Source organism: Gobius niger, assembly GCF_951799975.1.
Source record: "Gobius niger genome assembly, chromosome: 3".
NCBI lineage: Eukaryota > Metazoa > Chordata > Actinopteri > Gobiiformes > Gobiidae > Gobius > Gobius niger.
This window is the reverse complement of record NC_136854.1, coordinates 29,134,826-29,159,016: the sequence shown is the minus strand read 5'-3', so window position 1 is coordinate 29,159,016 and position 24,191 is coordinate 29,134,826. Positions and strand designations below refer to the sequence as shown.

Genomic DNA, 24,191 nt, shown 5'->3' with positions numbered 1-24,191 from the left:
TATAAAAAGTATAAATACAATCCTCAAAAAGGACACTTTTAAAGACACAATACATTTCCACGTGATATAAATAAAATAACGTTCCTCTGAATGTATTGTCTAAACCAGTAAGACAAAACAGTGAATGCCTCTTTCATCAAAGGTCACTGGTTCAGCTGACAAGTGATAAAGTCTGGGATATTTACAGAATGTCATGTCAGCACCAGAGCAGCAATACTGATTTTTGAGTCGTGCGGTGAAGCAGGGAGACAGTCTCGTTCAGATAGATTTATCACCATTGTTTTGAAGAGAATTATCTTCATTCACTGTGGTTTTTCCTACCGGTGTCAGGTTAGATCTGACCAACAAGGTCTGCATGCACTTCTTTAAGTGTTTACTTTGACAGAAATAAACAAGAGCCGCAACATAGTTGGAGCATTGCTAATGTGCTGGCTCATGTCAGTGTTTTCTCTCTGGCCCCGACGTATAAAAACTCAGATTTGGCTGAAATGCTGAAGGCTCAAAACCTCATTTCCCCTGCATGTGCCAGGGTGACCCTCCTGAAGGTTAGTGTGTCAAAGTATTTCCTGTCCCAGATTACGGGATAACAATACCAAAAAATGAATGAAATCACTTATTGACCATTTATACTTGGCATAAAAGAATAAAAAGAGTAAACGTGATCATTAAAAGCCTGAGACATAAATCCATGAACATTAAAAATATGCCATGTGCTTCAAATATATTAACAAAAAACCTACAAAAATAGTATTACAGCCATTCAAAAAGAGAATGAAAATCTGTGGCACTCTTTCATTCCAGCCTTTGGTTTAGCACTTTCATGGAATAAACTCCACTTCACTATTTATTTACAGTATTTATAGCATGTTGACCCCCTACACTCAGCAGAAGTGTCTTTTCCTGAATTCAGACAGCATGTCTCCCATAGAGACGAAGAGACTGTGTGCAGTTTTTCTTGAGATTTTTCAACAATGCCCTCACAGAGAGGCAATTTGAGCTGCCACATAATGTAGCTTGAAATGGTTAGTTATTGTGTGTTGTTAAGACACACAAGTAATGTCCCGCATCTGTAATCAGCCATCTTCGAGGCTCAGAGCCCAGCGACGCAGATCTACACCAGACCAGCTTCTCTGCACATTCGGTAAAACTTTCCCCTCTGTGCAATGAGGTTGGATGGAGAGTCATTTTCGGAGATGTGTCCTCTGTCCATTACAATGACTCTGTGGAAAATAGATAGATTGATATTAGAATCTAAAAATTTGCATGGATCGCCGTGCTTTTTTTTTACAGTGGCATAAATAGCACTATAAGAGTGAACTAACCTGGTATAGTCCATGATGGTGTTGAGGCGGTGAGCGATGGTCAGCACGGTGCAGTCTTCAAACTGAGTGCGGATGGTGGACTGGATGAGCGTGTCGGTCTCCAGGTCTACTGCTGCTGTAGCTTCATCCAAAACCAGGATCTTGGTTTTCCTCAGTAAGGCCCGGGCCAGACACACGAGCTGCCGCTGCCCCAGACTAAAGCCAGACAGACAGAGTTAAGTACAAGTACAACCCACACTGACCCTGTATGCTTCTATTGCCAAAATGTACATTATTTATCATTATCACGCTACTAAACAAATAGCTCAAAGTTGACACTCATTTGGCTTGTGCAGTTTTCATCATCTCAAGTGCAATGTGTCCTATTGCTGTAATAATGTGTACCTGAGGTTTTCTCCTCCCTCTGAGCATTCATAGCTGAGTTTGTCTGGCAGATTGGAGACAAAATTCTTGAGATGAGCCAACTCCAGCGCGCTCCACACTTCCTCATCCGAGTAGGTGTCGAACGGGTCAAGGTTCATGCGCAGCGAGCCCGAGAAAAGCACAGGGTCCTGAGAAGAAGACAGACGATTTTTTTTTTTTTACTGCTGGATGAAATGTACAAACTGTTATTTCACTCTGGCTTGAAGTTGTAAACAGTTTATACGAGGAAAGCCAGGCCTCCGCTTGTGTCATTACCTGAGGAATGATCGTGATGCGTGAGCGGAGGTCATGGAGTCCGATGTCAGCGATGTTGACTCCATCTACGAAGATCTTTCCTTTCGCTGCCTCTAAAATCCGGAAGATTCCCAGGGCAAGTGAGGACTTCCCTGCTCCAGTCCGGCCCACAATCCCAACCTTGGAAAGATTTATTTATGGTTAAGACACGTGTTATGTGGTAGTTCCATCAACACTCTATGTGTATGCAACCTTGTTCTTACTTTTTCTCTTTCGGGGACATTCAGAGTGATGCCTTTCAGTGCCAACTCCAAGCCTTTACGATATTGCAGCCCATAATCCTGGAATTCAATCGTGCCGTTTTGGGGCCAAGCCAGCGGCAAAGAGCTGCCCTCAATGGTCCAATCGGCCTGAATGGGGTAAAACAAAACACGAGTGCGAAGAACAATGTTTAGTTTGGCATCCACTTATCACTAGAGTATTGAAAAGAGAAACAACACTTTTCTCTTTAAACTGTGTGTGTAACGACTGACCTCTTTGGCAGTTTCAGCGTACTCATTGACTCTCTCCACAGAAACTATATTGTTTTCCACATCAGTCCAAGCTCTTACGATCCAACTCAGGATGCCAGTCACCTGAAATAACCACCAAATGTTTTTACAACTTCTCATGTTGGAATAGTATTTATATCTTTCTCACAAAGGGCCTAATTGTGTAATTGTAATCCATTTGTATGATTTGTGAGTGTTTTACCTGAAGGGAGTGTGATACAGCCAACCCGACGATTCCAGGGCTCAAAGTGCTTCTTCCCATCACAGAAAGGATTGCAGCAGCAAGCACCACGCCATTACCAACAAACTCCAAATTGACAGCGAGCCACCTGTGGATTTAACAGTGATTTAATTAAGTGCTCCCTTATTGACATTATATCTAAGAGCTTTTCAATGGTCTTTCATCATTATAACATAACTCACCGTGTGGCCACAAATCTTGGAAAGTAGGAGGTCTGATTGAAGTCCACCCTCTGGTTGGCCTGCAGAATGAACCGCGGCTGTTCCCCAAAGGCGCGGATCACACTGGCGCCCTGCACCGTCTCATTGAAGTGAGTGTAGATGGGAGATCGGCTCACGGCTTCCAGCCTTCGCAACTGACAGGATGTGGCAACGTAGAAACTCTTTGGGCAAAACAGAAAAATCAAACATGCTTTAATAAGGGGAGAGAGCACTTCAGGTTTTCCCATAAATCAAGTTTGTGTAACAAGTGTGTCAACGAGTCGAAGGAACAAAATAGGGAAGGAGCCCAAAAAGTCAACTTTTACTTGTATACAGTAGAACATTAGTAGTAGACATTAAAGAATCTAAATGGTACATAAGTGGTACATACCTGGACGCAGGCGTAGAGGATAGACAGCGGCAGAATGATCACAGCGGCGAAGGGTGTGGCCATCAACACAATGATGCAGACCTCCATGAGTTTGAAGACATAGCTCAGCATCATCTTAAGGCCTTCAGGGACCATGCAGTCAATGGCATCGATGTCTTTGGCGAAGCGGTTCAGGAGGTTTCCGCTGGGCGTGCTCTCAAAGAACGACATGGGAGAGCGCAGCACGTTGATGAGGAGGTCCATGTGCAAATGACGAGAGGCGATGATACCGCAGACGGAGATGGCCACAGTTGTACCAAAGATGGCGATACCTACAGCAGTGTATTGAGGCAAAACTATTAAGGCTGCATCAGTGGTATCTACAAAATGCATTTTCCTCCCAATTCTCATGACACGCCAAAGAGCAATACAAATATGTCTGATTTTATAGAGAAATTCTGTTGTATGTATGTTGCATTTGTAGCTGACCTTGTGCTAATCCGAGTGCTCCAAAAACAGCCAGCTTCAGGTCTGTGTCGATCTGAGTGCCGTTCACCACAGGGTCATCTGCCCACATACTGAGCCAGTAGTTATAGGCCAAGGAGGCGCCCTGCTGGAAGGCGTACAGGAAGACTATAGGCATGATGAGAGCCAGGCCGATGGTCTTGAAGTATTTCTTGTACATCTCCAATCTCACCTACAAAAGGGACCACAATGTTCTTAACTGCAGTATGCTTATAATATGAATAAGGGAATTCTTCCACTTTGGGTAGATATTTTGGAGTTACAGTCACATAGTATATTATTGCTAATTTCTTTATATCTATGTTGACACGTTTGGTACACTGTTACATTATCTTAAAGACTTAAAACCACCTTTTCATATAAACTGTATCTCAAATAACTCTTACCCGTCCAGTGAATGCTTTATCCGCCTGTGTGAGTTTCCCGAGATCTTCTGGGATCACTTCCTGGTCAGTTTCTGAAACGGGTTCCAGATTCTGCAGGTTTGTATTAGTGGTGTCTCCCCTAGGAAACAAAAAGTAGAGTTCAGCATTCGAGATGTTAAGATAATAAACCTGTTATCGGAAGATGTTTTTTGATGAGTTTTGTTTTATACCCAATGAGCTGCTCTTGCGACAGGTCTCTTGAAAAGGGCATAAAATCAATCATGCTGAGTCGAGCATTGGACCGTCTTGAACCAGCTGGAGAGAAAAACTGCCGTCAAGTTATGTGCTTCTTAGAAAGTGTTTAAAGGTTTTTCTAAAGTATGCATTACCTCTCTGCATGACACTCTCTTTCCGCTCTGTGTTGGCGAAGGTGCGGATAAACTCGGCGAAGGCCCCATTGCGGCTGAGCAGCTCCTGGTACGACCCACTCTCAGAGATCTCTCCATCAACCAGGACCAGGATGAGGTCGGCCTGTGGCAGGAAGCTCATCCCATGGGTCACCAAAACACGGGTCTATACAGCAAGTCACGTGAATATGAAAACAAAATGAAAGGAGAGCCCAATTTGATGCTAAGCTTGATTCATAAAAAGTTGCAAGTTCTGTGTAAGTACAACATCTTTTTGTCTTACCTTGTCTCTGAGCACTCCTTTGGGCCCAACGACCTTGTCGAAGATGTGTTGTCCCACATGAGCATCTACAGCAGACAGAGGGTCATCCAGGAGGTAGACATCAGCCTTTCTGTAAACGGCTCTGGCCAGGCTCACTCTCTGCTTCTGACCCCCCGACAGATTCAGCCCCTGTTGAAACAATACAATAGAATTACAATACAATGTTCACCCCAAATATTTGATAAATGCGACAAAATGAAACTGCTTTGTGTTTGCACCTTCTCTCCGATCTCGGTGGCGTCTCCGGCGGGCAGTATGTCGAGGTCGGGGAGCAGAGCGCAGGCCTCCAGTACTCGGTTGTACCAGGACTTCAGTTTGTCTCGTCCAAATGTGATGTTGTCCTGCACCGTGGCGTTCTGGATCCAAGCCTGCTGCGGCACATAGGCCACGGAGCCCTAACAAAGACACAGGACAGAAAGGATGTCAGTGTTTTTATTAAAGCTAAACTCAGGGGTATAAATAGCCCACCGTCTGGAAACTGCTGTCATACCTTTACAGAGACGCTGCCGCTTCTCTTCTCCGTTTCACCGAGCATGGCCGACAACAGAGACGACTTTCCACTGCCCACGTGTCCCACCACGGCAACAAGAGACCCCCGCGGGACACGGATGTTAATCCTTTCAACAAAGAGGGGGATTGTCTCATAAGTTTGTGCACATTACATCATATACTAAAATATCCCGGTAGAAGAGATTGGAACGTAGGTTATGTAGGATTTTTGTGTGAATATTTTATAAACTATGGAAAGCCAGTGCTAGCGCCGCCTCTGGTATTTAAAGTGACTGAACTTAAGGCAACTCATTTTTAGCTGTAGATGTAAAGCCTTTTTTAAACCACAGCTCATCCTAACAACATCACCTTTAAGTGTTACATGTGATTTTAGCTCTGGAGCTATGTTTTTGATCTCTGTTTGTGTTCGTTGCGCTCGGTTTCCTTTGTTCTATTCCTATAGTGTCAGTCATACCTTTTGAGACATGGAGGGCCCTCTGCAGACCAGCTAAAGGTCCCATTATCTACGATGACTTGTTCCCCGTCTGAGAAAGACATAAAAAGCACAATGTTTCAACCTCAACGACAAACAAAAGTTCCCCCTTGAAGTCTGACGTCGCAGCACACCCTGGGCATGATTACAAGTGAATTTGCCTGATCATACAAATTACAGAGGTGTTGGCTCTCACATGCTGGCTTAGGAAGTGTTGAAAGATTACAGGCAGAAGAAAGGAGTTTTTTGTTTGGCTTCTCTATGAATCATATGTCTGAATCCATGCAGTGATTTATGCTCAACCGCAAAATGGGAATATCCTATAATTACGCCGTCTACAAGTCGGCCAGGGACCCAGGAAGTGACAGCGTGCATGAGCCATACAAGTCAGCGGCAGTCCGCAGATATAAACAACAAAATCTCATATTGATCATGGCAGCCTGTGATTTTTTATAAAGGATGATATTGTGGAAATAGATGAAATTATAAAGCTTGGAATAGCAGTGTATTCATTCAGTGTCATAACATGTATATACACTAGGGTGGAGCTCCTACCAGACGTCAATGGAGCCTTTGAGACATTGTCCGTTTTGAGCTCCTCTGAACACAGGTACTTTCCCAGGCGGCGCAGCGAGACCACAGCCTGCAACACACTGGCGGTTAATGCACTGACCTACATGCTTCATATAGGCACACACATGTGTAATAGCAGGCTGTACATCTGGAAAACACAGTCAGAGTGTATGAGAGGGGCAGTCACACATACTTGCATGCTTGTGCTGATGGCAAAGGGCAGCTGGCTCAGCGGTGTCTTCAGGATGTTGATCAGAGCCATCGATACAAACACTTTCTGGGCGTCCAGGACATTTCTGGCATCGATCATCACATAGACGCCAAACATGGCAAAGGCAATCTGGATCATGAGAGGGAATCATTTTAAGCCAGTGGAAACTAACCTTATTACTTGAAAGAGTCAGAATTAACATAATATAGTTAGCATTTACCAGAAATGATGAGGAGTTGAAAGAGGCAATAGAAATTGAATATAGGATCTGGGACTTCTTCAAAGCTTTGAGCTCCTTCTCTCTGTAGCCCAAGACTTGTTCGAGAAAGGCCTTCTCCCAGGCATAAAACTTCAGTATTTTTATGCCGTTTAAAATCTCATTCATCAGTCTGATGCGGCCATCCATAAACTTCATTTGGACCTCCTGTTGACCAAACACAGTCTCTGTTATGTTTTATTATTGAAAAATAACTATAAAGTGAAACTGGGGCGCAGACAATTACCAGAACAAAGTGAGTACATGCATTTGTGAACATGAGGGTGTCTGCGCAATTTTCCAAACTGTTTAATTGAGAAGGAATTTATAGCTTGTTACATTTTAGTGATTTTTTATGACAAGGAAACAACAAAGCGCCAGGAATGTGGTCACTACGTTTCAGACTTACTTCGATTAAATTGGCATCTAATTTTACTGAGCCCTCTGTTGTTTTTCCAAAGAAATGAAAAATGATGCTTTCTTACTACCCACCCTTTTCCTGTCATTGTTTTTGAAATGCATTATATGAGGCAGACATCAAAAGGACAAGAGAGAATGTAGTGCCCAGGCCAAACACCCACACGCATCTTTGGCCACTATCTAAACCAGCTGTGGCATCCTGGACCGAATGGGCCAGATGTGCAGCTCCAAGTGTGAAGCATTCCTGAAAGAGCGTTACCTGCAGTTTGCTCCTTTTCTTTGCGATGAAGCCATTCAGTGGAAATATGAGGATGACAGTAGCTATTCCTGCCAGAGCCGATGGACCCAGATGCTAGACGATAAGATTTATTGGTGAGTCTGAAGTGTGTAATGTGCACAAAGCGTCTTTAATTCAATATACCTGCCAGAGGAAGAAGAGACAAAGAGCGATTTCAATTGGAGCCAGCCAGACTGCATTGAAATACACCACAAAGTCCATGAGTTTCTGGGTGTCGGCTGAGACCAGATTGACGATTTCGCCCACGGTGCACGTCCTCCTGGCAGAGCTGTTTATCACCAGAGACTGGATTGATGAGACAACAGACAAAGACATTTTGGCCTCCAGTGCAATATAATTTGAAAACCACATAAAATTCTGCAGACGATCACTCATCATAGGTAAAAGCTGTTAATCATAGTACGCTGTGTACTGTTTTCCCCCGTCTGGGAGCAGAGATAAACAGCTTGTTTATGCCATAGATACAGGATTTTGCCCACCTTTCTGTAAACCAGGCCCATAACAGCGGTCTTGACTCTCATCCCCACAGTGAAACACGTGTACATGTACTGATGGTTGAAGAGGGACTGAAGGCAGGAGAGCAGAAACATCAGGGTGGCGTAGAAGTAGCCTTTCCACAGTGGAGCGTCGTCATCTCTCATGAAGCTCAGCAGGAGACTGTGGAGTAAGAAAATATAATCTTCATCATCTAATTTTGACAGAAATCTTAGCTTAACACAATCACAAACTCTAAAGCAGCAAAATTGTTTAGAGAATGTGTTTGTTCCCTATAGTTCATAATCACTTGCTTGTGTACAATCTCCTTTCATTGCTTGGAGAACAATATTGAGTTGCTCTAGTGCTGCATTTGGTAGCATCAGATTTCCTTCCATGTTTTACTGGTTTTGGGTGCTGCTGAGCCATTTGCACAACAGCGCTCAGCTTGTGGCCAAACTGCCCTCACACTTGGCCAGTGGCTGCCTTATTGTGGTGTGACTGCATTTCTGCCCTTCGGAGTCGCCCTGCTCCTCCACGGTCTCTCCGTCTGAGTGTCTGTCTGTCATTCCTCTGCTGCGCTCTTTATTGGACCAAAGTCGCTGTGGTTTCATCCAACTTTTTCTTGCTCACAACTCCACGTCCGTAATTAACACTTCCACTAATGCCGTCTCCTGCATCAACAACAACATTCCAGTCTGTCTAGAGGACTGTGTGGCTATGACCTGCTTTCACTGCTGCCAGCGCTTGTTGTTGTGCCCCTGCGGGGTAGTTGACCCATTGCTTTAGCGGGCTGCGAGTGTGGCTGCCTGTCCACCCGCCAGCCATGCTAAATGTCCATTTGTTGCAATATACTAAAGTTGAGCTCTCCCACACTGCTGCGCCGCAAAAACCTAATAGGTCTAAATCTTCAAATTGAAGTTGACAGGGAACACAATAAAACATATTTTTACTTTGCCCTAGATTGCAGTCAGGTAATTCTAGCCAAAACTGTGGTTCGGTGAAATTATCTAATACAGGGAGGGCACTGGGTTCTGCTTTGGTTTGCGGTCTCCGGGAATTGAAAAAAGTTATATTCGAAAGGCTGGTTCGGAAAAGGAGATTTAGAGCACAATACACAAAGAGTGCCCTATTTTTTGGTGGGAGTAGTTCAAGACTGACCCACAAAGCAGCAGGTTGGGAGTCAACACTGATTCCCTTCAGTGCGCACTGCTATTGTGCGTCAGTTGTTTGTTTCCCGGGATCCATGCTCCCTGGTACAGAGCAGCATCTTGGTGTACCAATGCATTTTCCTCTTTAAATTTAGGGTTAGGAAAAGGATTACGATTCTTATTCTATCGGCCAGTGTTTAAGGTTAAGTTAGACTTGATTATCCAAGTAAGCAAATTTGTCTACTGCATTTGAGCCATCCTTTAATGTCGCTGGGGCACTTGACAGGAGCAGTGTGCACCCGCAGTGGTTCAGGTGTTTCTAGTTAGCCTGTTATGCATGTTGTAGGTTGAGAAGAATGGGAGGATAAAGGTGTTACGCTAATGAGAATGGCTGTTTCATGGTGGTTTGTCACTCGTATATGATAAGGTTCGTTAGGTTCATCACTTAATTTCGCTCTTACCTCAGCACCTGTGGGATGGCGAACATGAAGGCATCGTGGAAGATGATACACAGAGTGCCCGTCAGAAAATATGGGCCAAAATTTCTTGTGAGGGTCCTGAGCAGAAAGAAGCCCGAACTCTGCTCCTTCTGCAGCTTCCTTAGTAGCTGCGCCTGGTCGGGCAGCCGGCTTCCCAACGCTACGCCAGACGCCAAGGCCTTCTCCTGCCTGCCACAGGGATAAGCATTATATAGTTAAAGTGTGCAGTTATAAGCAGGACATCTGTGTTAGAGAGAAGCACTTGCACTGGGGTCACCACCTTCACAGGCTCTGACCTCAAAAGGATAATTTCCCTACGAACTGTAACATTTGATCTTCAAAGCAGGCTTGCAATAACACGTTTTTGAAAGGAGATAATACTTCAATATTGTCATACTGGGTTTGTTTGTTAAGTTTACCGAAAAACTATTTGTCATGACTAAATGTCAATCTCAAAGAAATCACATAAGGTCAAATGGATGTGAGTTTGTGTAGCACGGGGCGGCATGACATTATCTATACTTACGTATATTTCAGTTTGTCGCACCTGAACAACTATGTTTATTCTGTGATGTATGCAGAACCTGACGGGCTGATTCGAGTTGTTCCCCTTAAATGCCTTCATGTGTTAACATGTCAAACGCGTGACGGTGGACTGTGATAAGTGGGTATGAGGAGTCAGGAGACATTACCTCTGCAGTTTGGCACACTCCGCAGTCCACTCCTGCTGCAGCTCAGAGATGATCTTCTGTGATGTGTCCTCATCCCTCAGCGTCCACAGGTCTTCAGCTTCCAACGGGGACCGGTATCCTTTCACAACAAGCCTGAAGGGGGAGCACACAGCTTATTTACAACATAAAAACACTAAACATGGACAAACTGTTGCTGTAGTGACGTGTTGTGATAGTGCAGTGACTCATCACAAATAAGCGGTTTTAGTCTTACCCTGTGAACCACCAGAAGAGGATCTTCGACAGGAAGGAGGCATCCTTCACGGGGCAGGGATTCTGCAACAGATTACAGACCACACTATAGGGTCACTTAAATCTGTCGGGAAATACACCGCTGCACCAAACCCCAAGAGCTTTTGAGGACAGAGTGTTACGCAAAGCAAATGGGTAAACAACCTATTAAAGACCAAAGGTGGTTCACAGAAGCATGTACAGATTTAAGGCAGAAAAACAAATGCAAATGGTCCATGATCTCTGCAGTTCAAACAATAATTAGATTGTACACACAGCAGGTCAGTGATGAGACGATTATGTAATGAGTAGGAGTAATAAATACTTTAATGTGGATGTTGGTTTTATTTCATGAGGTAAAGGCATTGAACTCCTACGTAGGAGGATAAATAGAGTTCAGTGTCCGGGTGACGTTTTGAGGTCTAGTGCAGACGAAGCGGAAATCTGTCATCACAAATGGTCGAACAGTGGATTCATGCTTTGCAGCTGCGCTCCGCCCTGCCGCCCCCTCAGTACAGTGGTACTGGTGTTTACTCTCATTACTTCAGCTCCTCATCCTTTGCTTCCGCTTTCCCTGTGAGTAACTATGACCAGAGCGTGGGGCACAAAAACAGGAGAAGTGGAGGGAGCCTAGGACACACCAAGGAATGGCAGATGGGTGTGTCCGGGCCAGACTGTGGCTTCTGCACCCTCAGCCTCCTCACCACCTGACCGACAGTGTGCTGGTCGGGACTTTTCCAACTATTCTTATAGTTTATCGCCAGAGAAATATTATGACATTTGGTGATTGAAAAGAGGCAAATTCTCATGTATGTGTCCTCCATAGAATTACCAGGGCATATATCATAATTAAGTGTGGTACTGGTTCTGCTACTGGTACATTGCTCTGTTCTTCTAGTGTGAGCCTTATACCTTATTAATGTAAAGAACTGGTTTACTTGGATATAGTTAGCTTATGTGTGGGGCCATTATGTGTGAAGATTGCATGTTCGTCCGTTCTTTCTGGGTGGAATTTCTCTGGGTGCTCAAGTTGTATCCATTAACACCAAAACATGCACTGTCGGCTAATTTTCCAACCGAAGCAAGATCCTCGCACAAGATCTGGGGATAAGTGCATCAGCCATATTTCCTATATTACACAGATACCTTACATAATAGATAGTAGTTTGTAATGAGCCAATCCATTCCTAGACAGGGAGTATCACGTTTGGTATGTTGGGAGGCCTAAACAAACACGTTGACATCCCTCTCACAGGAAGCCCAAGTGTCTGAGAGAAACCCGAGGGCGGAGGTGAATCACATCATATCCTCCAAAAGGGAAAGTGTCTTAACAACAAAAGTCGAAACCGCAAAGATCCCAGACTTTTTCTTTCCTGGGGATTGGACCGGACTTAGAGTTGAAGTGGGACACACATTCTTTGCTGCCTACCTTTTCCAAAATGTTTTTTCCCTCCGGAGGCAGGTCAGCAAAACAGCAGAGGAACAGCTCAGCCAGTTGGATGGTGAAATAGGAAAAGAAGGCGATGTATCGTACTATATCCGAGGCGATCCCCTGTGAAAAAGAAAGAACCATATACACTGAGTTGCAGTGACAATAAAGAAAGTACAGATGTGTAATACTAAAGTAGACAGGTCAGAATATGCCTTTGACCTGGTTTATAATTCATCTCTCTGTGATTAATGGCCTGATTCACAACCCTGTCAGTATTAAAATGACATGGCACTAATGCAGTCACACAGGTGTTGTCAGCTGAAGGGATTTTAAGATACATATGGAAAATCCATGCATGTGGTCTTTCTCTTTGGATACTCCTTTCAAAAACAGTAAATCATTCTTAGAATTATAGTGTTCCCTGTCTTCCATCCAAGATTAGGACATCAAATTCTGTCCTGCTGTGAATGCTACGAGGGGACATGGATTTCACATCTAGAGGACAAAAATTGTAATAAGCCTTCTGGCTGTGCACACCATCAAAACACCGACAACAGTACTTTGACAAATCACATGACATCCTGTGGTGAAAACTCATTTATCTCGACTGTGGCTTCTGTGCCAGTTCGCAGCTGCCTCTGTGTCAAATTCATTATGCCGTTTCCCAATGTGTACACTCTGTGTGGCTGCAAAGGATATGGTTTATATGCCAAGATGACAGACACATAAAACGTATTTGGGGTCTTAAAACTAAATCGGGGCAAAGTAAATGATAGTAAAAGCTGCCTCATAGTCACGCCATAAGTCTGCAGTAGTGGTGAGTTGTAATGAACAATGGACTAACTACTTAGTAACTAGTTCATAAGAGTATACAACTTCAAATAACATAATATAATTTGTATAGACACAATACTGTATTACATGTAAATTCTGTAGGGTCCTTGATGTTTTTATAAAGTGGTTCTGCCGACTTTCATTCAATGGAGCAGCTGCATATTAGTCACTATTGTGAAATGTAGAACTGCCATGTTATTCTTGACATATAGAAAACTGTGGGATTTGGCTGACATTGTTTACCGCTGGGTCAACACCACCACCGCAGTCAGCCTGTTATGCAGTAATATGGGTATGCATGAAAGTCGTCAACCATAGTAAACACTGAAGTGGCTTTTCTGTGAATGTGTCTCGCTATGCCCAGAAAGTTTGATATGAGGGGCGAAATGGATCCGGCCACATACTGACAAACAGGGGCAGGGTGGTGGGACGCTGGTGGGAAAAATGTGGGTCACTAAGAAAGGGTTGACAAACATGAACTCTGTCAACTCAAGCGCAAAGTAAATACTCTCTAAAAAATGCTGAGCGATGCCACTTTGGCCCTGGGACCTTTTTGCAGAACGACATTGTGCAAAGAACGTTTCTACAGTTCAGATTACTAAACTGTGACACAGGTATGATGCAAATCAAATAAAAAATGTACAAAGCATAGAGCACATAATACGTTCACTATGTAAATATAGAGGTAATGGAGCAACTGCACGGCCACATGTGCAGGGGAAATCAGGGATGAAGAATATTAATAATATACAGCAGTTTAATCCTCATAAGCATTAAAATAATCACTTCATGTAAAATCTTTGAAATTACATACATGCTTCTTCTTGTTTATTGAATAAATACTATAAATAAGGTGAATCACTTACTAATAATAGAGACTAATTTTAGTCTGGAGTTCTGGATCATGGATCTTCACTGCAAATGTCTTTATCTTAAAATCTTTTAATCCCAAAGGCCTTGGCAGATTTCTATTAAACTTGTAACATGACTGTGCTTTTTAGTAAAGATGACTAGTCTGAATCTTTATCACTGGACACGTGTGTGAACTCTTGGCACGTGTACAGCGGTATGGAGTAAAAACATGTGTCTGGACAATAAAAGGTCGCATCATGTGGATGCACAGATTTCCATCTGGCTACATTTATGACGGTGTAGGCTCGCCGTAAACACAGCGCGGCAGCTCCTCTGGTCTGACCCTCGGCTGCCATGTCTCACCAGCACTTATCCCAGGCCCATCATTATTCTCCCCCAAACAGTGTGGGAATGTCACACTTGGGACGATAAAACTGAAATATGGATATGTGTGCACTTCAGTGTTTTTTATAGTAATGCAAATGCAACTGCACGAAGGCAGTGAGTTTAAATAGACTCTTAGCCAGTGCAACAATGATTGCAGTGTCTGACAGAGGCACAGGAAGAAAAAGGAAAGTTAAACACACACAGACTTGACCAGAATTGGCAGTGTCATCCTCCAACACTTGGTTAACTTCAGGTTACCTCAGTCAAAATTGGGGGATGAAATAGAAACAGCTTTTTTTTTGCCACAGAGTATATCTCAAGAGCTGCTGTCCTGTGTCTAGACTTTGGGTAGACAATGGTGAGGGAGACGTGATAAGATTAGATGTCTCTGCATGTTGTTTTGAAGTGAAGGTTCACTGAGTTCACACCTGACAAACATCAGGCAGGAATTAGTTCATTTTCTCTATACTTAATGAACACATATTATTATGAAGGAGGCATTATGGGGCTTATCCTGTCTATCCTGTTTCAGATGTAAGACCCCGTTGTCCAAAAGACCCTAACAGTATTTTAAAAATCTTCACTATAATAATCTTTTATTGATTATGCGTCATACCTCATCCATGGCCAGTTGGATCTTGGCTCTGAGAGGCACAAGTGAACAGACCACAGCCAAGACCCAGAAGAGGAAAAGGAAGACAGAGGAGCGACAGCCCCGGATGCGCTCCAGCTGGATGATGCATAAGGCCAAAATCTGCAAAGAAATACAGAGAGAAGAGAAAACAATAACATTATCAAAGGTCGGGAATAAATCTGGTATAATGATAAACAGAAGTCAGATGGTATAGAATACACTGACAAAAATAGCCTCAGGACGACTCAGGCACTTGAGTGTAAAGTACAAAATCAGTGCAAGTGTTTACTGTGGTGCTCAATAATTTATTATCCGACTTAACCCCATCTAATGTTGGTTGGTTTTGAAAAACTCCTCGGGACTTCCCTGACCACAGACATTGATGCGCTTTGGCTTCCATCTCTATACTCTATAAAAGTATGACACTGTATGGTTGGCCACACGCGCCCCACGCACTGAGGTTGGCTTTTCCTTTAGACTACTATGACATGAGATGGAAAAATCTAAATTGTTGTTGTTTTTGTCAGAAAGGACTGATTCGTTGTGGGTATCTTAATGTGTCCTCAAAAGACTTGACAAGGACTTTTGCTTTATAAGTATCCTTATTCTGGGGTTGGGGCCAAAGCGAGATGTCACTCTCTCATGCTAGGTCATTGCCAAGAGGGGCTAACGTGGATTTAGGTTTCATATTAAAAAACACATTGGATACGTCTGGGCTACGGCAGTGTCTCATGAACCTGTCTGTCCACACCTGCTCATCAACAAGGGCCTCATCCTAAATGAGTACATCACTGACAATAAAGTAACATATATGCATTTTCTCTCTGACTGAAACCTGGCACAAACCCTTAAACTATTTTGTTCTAAATCCGACCAAACCCCTGTTCTGAGAGCTGGGTGGTGGCAGTCCAGTTCAATTAAAATCACTGATACTGTACCTGTATGTAGATATGACTTGCAACCCACTATCGTAACCCACTGATTGCTTAAAGTACAACACAATAGAAACTACAGTTGAATAAGAGCCACAATAGAGGAAGGGACAAAGCTTTCTGTACCGTTTTGTCCTGCATCTCGGCACTTTGGTTTGAAGGCAAGATGTGGCACTCCCCGGATAATCTGCCTGTTTCTGTCTTGAACAGTCAGATTTATGAACCAAACTCTACACAACATTACCAATGTCCTCCAGAACCTCCACTGGCAACCTGTCCCTCAACGCATTCAGTTCAAGATCCTTCTCATCACACTGAAAAGCCCTCCATAATTAAGCCCCCTCCATTACCTCACAGACTCTACTGCTTCAATCTCTCCGTGCCTGCTCTGAAGGAGGAAGAAGAAGGAGAAGCGGAAGGAGAAGAAGAGGAAGGAGAAGAAGAAAAGGGAGTAGAAGAGGAAGGAGGGGAAGACAAAGGAGAAGAAGAAGAAGAAGAAGAAGGAGAAGAAGAAAGGGAAGGAGAAAATGAAGGAGAAGAAGAAGAGGAAGGAGAAGACGAAGGAGAAGAGGATTGAGAAGAAGAAGAAGAAGAAGAAGAAGAAGAAGAAGAAGAAGAAGAAGAAGAAGAAGAAGAAGAAGAAGAAGAAGAAGAAGAAGAAGAAGAAGAAGAAGAAGAAGAAGAAGAAGAAGAAGAAGAAGAAGAAGAAGAAGAAGAAGAAGAAGAAGAAGAAGAAGAAGAAGAAGAAGAAGAAGAAGAAGAAGAAGAAGAAGAAGAAGAAGAAGAAGAAGAAGAAGAAGAAGAAGAAGAAGAAGAAGAAGAAGAAGAAGAAGAAGAAGAAGAAGAAGAAGAAGAAGAAGAAGAAGAAGAAATAGAAACTGGTTGTCACTGGTCAGACCATAATGTGAGCTCTTTATACTGTATTAGTATTTGGTTTTACAAGAGGATTTGTGATATTTTTGTATGGTGCCAGGGATGGTTCAGAGAAGAAGAAAAAAATCTGTGGTTTTCATATGTACATGCCACAGACATAAGGCTTGCTTTGTGTACGTGGCTTTTTCTACATGTGATGGTTCTTCATAAAAGTAGAGAGAAACTAGAGCTAGTCCAATATGAATGTAGATAGACAGACTCTCACATTCATGCCTATGGGGAATTTAGAGAGTCCCGTTCGCAGGAAGCAAAAGGCACATCTGAGAGTGATGAGGGCGCAGTCCAAGGAATACATGCACAAGTGACTAGAGAAAATGTTTTCAAAAACTTTAAATACTATAATTACCCATGGACTACTCATTAACATAAATATTATCCCCCCAATATACCAGGGACTCCCACAGACCACAAAATGACCACATAAGCAACTTTAATAAATACTGCATTTCTCTATGTGTAATGGTAAACGGTCTCAACTTTTATAGCGCTTTTCTACCTTGATTAGGCCCAAAGCGCACTCTCATTCTTACACTAATGTACGCAGACGCTGGAGGCAAGGTGGGGGAAGTGTTTTGTGCATCTTCAAGAGCTGGGATTCGAACCACTGTCGCCACCGTCGCCCCGTAATGTTAATAAGTACATTAAAATACGATCAAAAGTAAGGTAACATGAATTTCGTATTAGTATAACTACTCATTAGAAAGTGATACTAATTCATATCAGTATTAGTGTTAGTATTTACAGCCCACTGCCACTATCCTCATCTTCTTAACCGCACATTTCTCATCAAAGTAGGCTGCCTGCTGTGTGGATTTGCTGTTCTCTGTTGTTTGTCTGTACTGCAGGAACATGGCGTACTGCATATACAATGTCTGAGGGTACAGTGTCCTATATACAGGCCCTAATTTAGGTGAAAATGTACAGCTAACCTTGGGTCAGCATCTGAGGTCAGATGGTGCTATTTCCAGCACTTCTGACTGGCTTTATTGCAGTAAAACCATCAGCCATCTGTTTGTACGGGTCAGTGGGCGGAACGAGGCCGATCACCGAGCCCCAAATCACAAAACCCACCTTATAATTACAGGGGGATGTGTGCAGTGCTGGGGAAGAAAAGGGGTTTTTACGTCATGCTATAGAACTGTTTATAGCCAATGTCATGTAGTTTTCATCAATAGTGTTTCGTTTGTGGCTTCCATGACTGGGGCGAAGCTGTTCCCATACATCCAACAAAACAAGCTGGTCGGGGAACAAGGGCACTGTGTTCCCAGTTTGTGCCCATGCAGGAAACTGGTGGAGGTGGGTGGCTGCGATCAGCGTCTACAAAATTATATGCTTTAATAGGCAAATAATACAAGCGAAGTAGATTTCAATGCAAGTCGTGCGTACAAACTGCCTGCCACCATAAAAATATATAGGCTGCCCAAAATGCATGCTTTTGAAAAATGCTGGCCAATACAAGCTGCGTTTTAGAGTATTTTTACCTAAACACATGCTTATTTGCTTATGAGTCTAAAAAGACCACAGGTGAGCCACCCGTCTGGTTTGGAGGGGAAAAAAATAAAGAAACGGTCTGAGAAAAAGACATATGCTACAACACAGTCAGCTGTAGATGCACAAGGTCTTCTACGCATTCGCATTTTGTACGTATATTTGTTTCAATTCGGAATCTGCATTGAAAACATGCCACCCATGTTGTTGGCACTCACTGATTTGGGCCAGTATCATTTGAATCCTGCCTAAATGAGTGGGATTGATAATTTATTTGATTGCACACTGGCCCTTATTGTGTTCAGGTAATGTTGTGTATTCCACCCATATGCCACCCAAATGGGACATTAAGGTCTCAATCACCGTGCCTGATGGACAAAAGACTCTAAATTATAGATTTTACACAGACAGAGCTGGGTCTAAATATTTGAACTTGTTTTGTCTACACGTGGACTTGTAAACCCCGGCCAATGGTCAGCTGCATCCAACTCATTTGGTCAACTGCATACTGCATTGTGTATATAATTGCCTTTCTACAGGAGCTGCATTGGCTTGTGGAAGACACTATAATTTACATTATATCATGCAATTCGTCAAGACAAGACAAACCACATAACAGGTCATTTGGATGCATTACATATTGGACACGGGTCAGGAGTGAAAGAGCAGGGCTGAATGGACACGCGCTCAGTGTCCACTTCACATTCACAAACAAGTCTGTACTGGTCACACAGCTGTAATCTGTGGCCGAAGCACAAAGCAGTCATGAATGGAGACAGCTATCTTTGGAAGAAAACTGTTTTCAGATGATCTCCTCCTCCATGCAGTATAGAAATATTGATTTTACTGAGAGAGATTTTTTTCCCCTGAGTTTGTGAGTGCTGTACGTTGACAGATTCCTCATCATACAGTAAGTGATGTCAGTGTGCATGTAGCTCTGGCCTGATGAGCACTAGTCAAACACAGACTGCGTTTACAGAGAACTGTAATGTTTGCGCTGCCTGTATGGCAATAAATCTGCCGCTGTTGGGCATCTTAGCACCTCTGTGTTTAGCCAAAACACTGTGACACATTATACTCTATTCTCTCGTTTGTTTGCACATTCAGTTGTAAGCCAGCAGGTCAAGCTGAAATATTCCAAAACCATTTGATCTCCTATGGCAACTTCAAGAGGTTTCTTGTACAATCACGGGTAAAACTATTGCCATCAAGACTTTTGGCCTTATTTGGCATTTGTGAGGTGGACTGAAACGGTAGAGACGCGATATGATGAATCAATATGGAAATTTACAGTTCAATTATGGACACAATATGTTTTTTTTGTATATAATACATTTAGTTTGTGAAGACTGCAGGTCTGTACTTACGACTGTCATGCTGCGAATGATGGGGCCAAGCAGGAAGACCATGTGCTGCTGAATCTCCTGGCTTCTCTCCAACAGAATGTAGAAAAACTCCACAAAACCAAAGGACGCCAACAGAAACCCCAAAACCTAAACAGAAGGAATCTCAATGACAGACTGCCAAATATTGTCATAACTGTCTGAAAGATACGTGGTCTTTATGCACAGGCAGTTTCTCACCATCTTGGCCGTGCAGAGGCACGACATGCTGATGCGTCCACGATCATGGCAGTACAGGTGAAGGCAGTAGAAAGGAGCCAGTAACCACAGGTAGAAACAGGGCACCCAAACCAGCACTGTGTTCTGGAAGCACTGCGTCAGGTCCGGGTTGGCCGTGTACCACGTTCGGTTCCAGTCCTAAAGAAACAGCCAGAAATGAGTCACTATGGTTTTAAAATGTTACTGTTTGGATTGCTTTCAGATTTGTCAGGAAAGACTTCTTCTCTCGGAGTGACATGTGAAATGCTTTGGACAAAGGACATACGCCTGATGCTTGAATGGTTGTATCCAAACTGAATAGATAATGGGTCAAAAGCCTACAAACTGAAACTGAGGTTGAACTGTGATATAACATTCATTCGTTGAAAGGCTGACAAAAAGGACCAAGTCCAAGAGCCAGACTTGGGCCTGGTCCTTTGATCATTCGCTGCAGTGAAACCACAGCCAGTCAATGGAGGATCTGTGTGGCTGAGCCAGTGAGGGCAACGTGTTGGAAACAGTCATCTTTTACTAAATGCTGAGTCAGCAAGACAGTAAGACTGTAACACAGGAGTCCAGAGCATTAAGTCTGTGGCGAGGAGGTCGCGATTAATGGAGGTCATAAACAATAGGCAGACAAGGTGCGTTTAGTGAAACATTGTGTAATAGTGGTTGAAGTGGTGGACAAATATTGTATCATTCAAGTTATTAGTTGTCCCTTTCTTCTTCATTTTGTTCGCCCCTCTAGTTTAATGAGGGACCGGCGTCTGCCCTGTCGAGCCACCACAGGAAGTGGTTTAACGCTACAAGCACCGCAGGGCCTCCGGGTATTCACCCACTGGGATCAGGGAGAGTCGCCACAAATAAAGGCTGCTGCTTATGTAATACCCACATGCCTATTTTTTGATCTACAGTTACAAAATATTATAGGTGTTTGACACTTGCAGGCACATGTCACAGCTTGTATAGTGATTAATACAATTTAAAACAACTGCATCAGCCCCTCAGGAGTGTCACACTTTTGAATCACTGACCTGACGGGAAGAACATTAACTCTTGAAATGCTCCATTAACCTTCCATCACATGACTGTTTCATGGTAAGTAAAGACACCCTCTACTTGGCAAACAGCTCACTATTAGCACCAATGTAACAGTCATTTGTCAGAGCAAGTGAGTGGGCAGGGTCTTTTACAGACCCCTCTGACTCCTGGCAGCGTTGGAACCAGGACACTTTTATGTTAAAACTTGGACGTGACAAACACACTCTAAGCACTTGCTTCTGCATTTCGTCTGGTACTGATCCTGTTTCTCTCCTTTAACTGAAGTGGTAGCAGATGCAAAAGCTTAAGTGCTTCTACTGTCTATTTTTTTTTTACAGTCAAACAACTTAAAGCAAAAAAAAAAAAGACCATACAAAATTTCACTAATGCCCCCTTTACTGCACCTGTCCTGAACTAGTCTAACAGATTTGTAGTTTGAGTAGATGACACAGTAAATCATCAAAACGTGCATGTACAAGAAACAGAATATCTAGGTTAAAAAGCGCCTATAGGACGATGTGACCCAAATACATAAATGACAGTTATTTCCAAGCATATTAACTCTACCTAAAACCAATTCTCCAGCTACATGATTTTAAAACATTTAGCAACATTTCCCAGATGGTCCATTGAGACACATTACACAGTTTAAAATGTGCTTTGATTTTCTTGGGGTTAAGTTGGTGCATGTTCAACATTAAAGCCACACTTTAGCGGTAAACAGTGAGTCAGTTAACATTGGCAGCTCTTGCAAATATGTGAAAGGTTAATCACGCAGAGTAATAAACTCAAAGTACTTAAAGCCGACGCGAGAGTGAAACATCTGTAAAAACAACACGGTGATGGATGTGACATAGCTAAGAGCAAGAGTAAAATGCGATTTAAAGTTTACAAGGCAATTCATTGTGCATTTTTACAACAACAAAGTTTGACTTGTTATTAGCCATGATGAGAAACAGAGAGGAAACTGTAGGATTCAATAATGCAGTTGAATCACAGACATGTTTTCATTTTGAGGCAAAATACAGAAAGTAGAAGTTTTCTAAAGCTATGCAAGACCCGCTGCTTACAAGCCGACTGACACTTGACTTCAGAGCATCTCACTCAGCTGAATCCGGGAGCAGACGAGGATAATTGGAAATGCCACTCTGACTGGCATCCAAAGTGAGTTCTCCAGTTTAGGTTACAATTCTAATGCGCTAATGCAGGTACAGAGTGCAAGCTGAGAAGGTCAGACTATGCTATGGTGGTGCTCCACTTCCTTCCACTGTCTATAATCTGTCAATAATAACGAATGTTGGATTAGCTTCACAACAGGCTGCGAAAAAGAGCAATAAAGTTCATTCAAAGATCAAGATGCAGATGTGTCAATAATGTAACTCGTCAATCATAATAATGAGCCAAACTTCAGAGGTCTGTAACATGACTTAAACAGGTGTAAAGTTGTAAACAAGGGCTTAACCAAGTCTACAAAGGACTAAAGCATGGCCGCAATAGTTATGGATGACAGCAAACAGAAAGGAGGCCAAACAACGACAATCTACGGATGACCTCATGTGCCACCAGAAGAACCCTGGTTGCCACAGCTTGGGTAACACTGGCACAAATCAAGAAAATCTATTGTGCTGTTGCTAGAAGTACCAAAAGGTCAGTTCCCCCAGTGCTTGAGTCAAACTATGTGGACATTTACATAGATGTTTCACCAACAGCGAACCCTTCATGTGACACAACAGTCAGTTTGTTTGTTGAACTCATGACTTACCCACAGCGGGTCCAGGCCACTGAGTCTGCAAAAGGCATCCATCCACTCTGCGCTCCTTCCTCCCTGATGCTCACTGCTGGGTCACACCTTTCGCTATGGCTCCCTCTGAGCAGCGTGCCTGTGTAAATCACTACAGTATGTGTGTGTGCCTGTGTGTGTCCTGAATGGACTTTTCCTTCCAGTCAGTGGTAGTTCCTGCCTGTCTGAGCGTGTGGCGGGTGGCTGCTGCAGGGTCACTGTGCGTTTATTAATGCGAATTGGCCTGGCTTTGCTAAAACATCTTCTCTCACTCAATGGAAGTCTGTCTCAAGTGTTTGAACTGCTGCTGGCCTAAGATCCTGTGTCTTTCTGAGTGTCTCTCTGTCTGCCGGCCCTTTATGAGTGAGTCTCCTTGTTGGGTGGGTGGAAATATTTCTGTCTCTCCCTTACTCTCTCTCCCTCTCTCTCTCTCACTGTCACACTCACACACCCCACTTTTCTCTCCGCTGGATTTTGATCAAAACAGCACCACAGCAGCAATAGGATGACAAACACGCACACCCAGACAGGCTCCACCCACTTTCACCCGCTTGCCCCTCTCCCCCTTCAGGGCACTCTCTCTCTCGCTCTCTCTCTCCCCACAGCCCAAACCCAGCCGTCTGACCACACAGTATCAGTTTGTGTACAGACATACCTTTTAAATTGAGACTAGCAGCGACACTGGGATAATTGCCATCCCTTTATAGTCACTCGCTAAACTCCAACCAAGATATCAGCCGCCTTGGTCAATGTTGTGTGACTAGAGCTAAATGTTTTATTTTTTTCAGTGTAGACACAGAGCTGCAGCTACTTATCCAAAATGTAACCTGTCACATGCTCTGTCGGGCAATGCTTAACGGGGAGAATTGCTGATATGGAAGGAACAGACTATTAGTCATATAGCGGAATTAAAATTTGCAGTGTGAGGGGAAAGTGTGGACGAAAAGAATTCACCAAGTGACACTTTGGATTATTCATTTGCGTTAATCATTAGAGTTAGGTAAAAATAGTTACTGGAAAATAGATTACTGTCAAAGCAATTGCACTAGACACGAGCGGTGAACACTGTATGGTTTATGGGCTGTTTCAATATAAAATATGCGCAATCAATCGACTAATTCTCCAGCTCACAGTCCAAGAACATGGTTGAAGAGCCTCTCATTTTGTTCCAGGCAAGCAGCATCGAAGGCATGGTTAAATGCAGATGGGAGAAAAACAATTCAAGAGCAAGGAGTTCACCAATAATAAAGAAGCACATGTTGATTAATAGTACTGTATATGTATTCTTTATGCATCAAAGAAATGCAGTGATTTCTTTGGATTGCACACCCAGAAAAACTTCAGAAACAGCTGCCCAGGAAAATCTGACACGGACTGGGACTAACAGCATCACCAGAATCACAGCGGAGGAGAAACATGGAATATTTGGCAAAGAGGCCGACCACCACCGGCCCTGTGTCTAGCCATGTGCACATAGAAGATTATTATTCTTTTAAACGTGACTCATCATT

General features: G+C 43.2%; 1 protein-coding gene across 1 annotated transcript; it reads right to left on the bottom strand.

Moving 5' to 3' along the window:
* Positions 1-22,866, bottom strand: abcc6a (ATP-binding cassette, sub-family C (CFTR/MRP), member 6a). Its single transcript, XM_079553564.1, has 31 exons — positions 22,663-22,866; positions 19,842-20,018; positions 19,626-19,751; positions 14,888-15,025; positions 12,196-12,318; positions 10,750-10,811; positions 10,497-10,628; positions 9,787-9,993; positions 8,180-8,357; positions 7,824-7,985; positions 7,662-7,754; positions 6,947-7,150; positions 6,709-6,855; positions 6,498-6,585; positions 5,925-5,994; positions 5,451-5,577; positions 5,179-5,355; positions 4,922-5,089; positions 4,621-4,804; positions 4,462-4,546; positions 4,253-4,370; positions 3,831-4,038; positions 3,363-3,673; positions 2,954-3,153; positions 2,733-2,859; positions 2,513-2,614; positions 2,243-2,389; positions 2,001-2,159; positions 1,707-1,873; positions 1,323-1,517; positions 1-1,220 (listed from the first exon to the last, which is right to left on the bottom strand). Exons 1-31 carry the CDS (start codon positions 22,702-22,704, stop codon positions 1,112-1,114), a joined length of 4,533 nt encoding a protein of 1,510 aa, XP_079409690.1. The 5' UTR covers positions 22,705-22,866; the 3' UTR covers positions 1-1,111.
* Positions 22,867-24,191: the final 1,325 nt, after the last annotated feature.

What these genes read in the sequence shown, in the direction of transcription:
- abcc6a (XM_079553564.1), bottom strand. Translation starts at nt 22,704, where the DNA reads ATGGATGCCTTTTGCAGACTCAGTGGCCTGGACCCGCTGTGG. An exon ending in AGCACTCGGATTAGCACAAG is followed by an intron (nt 3,674 to 3,830) that starts GTCAGCTACAAA and finishes ACACTGCTGTAG; the next exon opens with GTATCGCCATCTTTGGTACA. An exon ending in GCATCACGATCATTCCTCAG is followed by an intron (nt 1,874 to 2,000) that starts GTAATGACACAA and finishes TCTTCTTCTCAG; the next exon opens with GACCCTGTGCTTTTCTCGGG.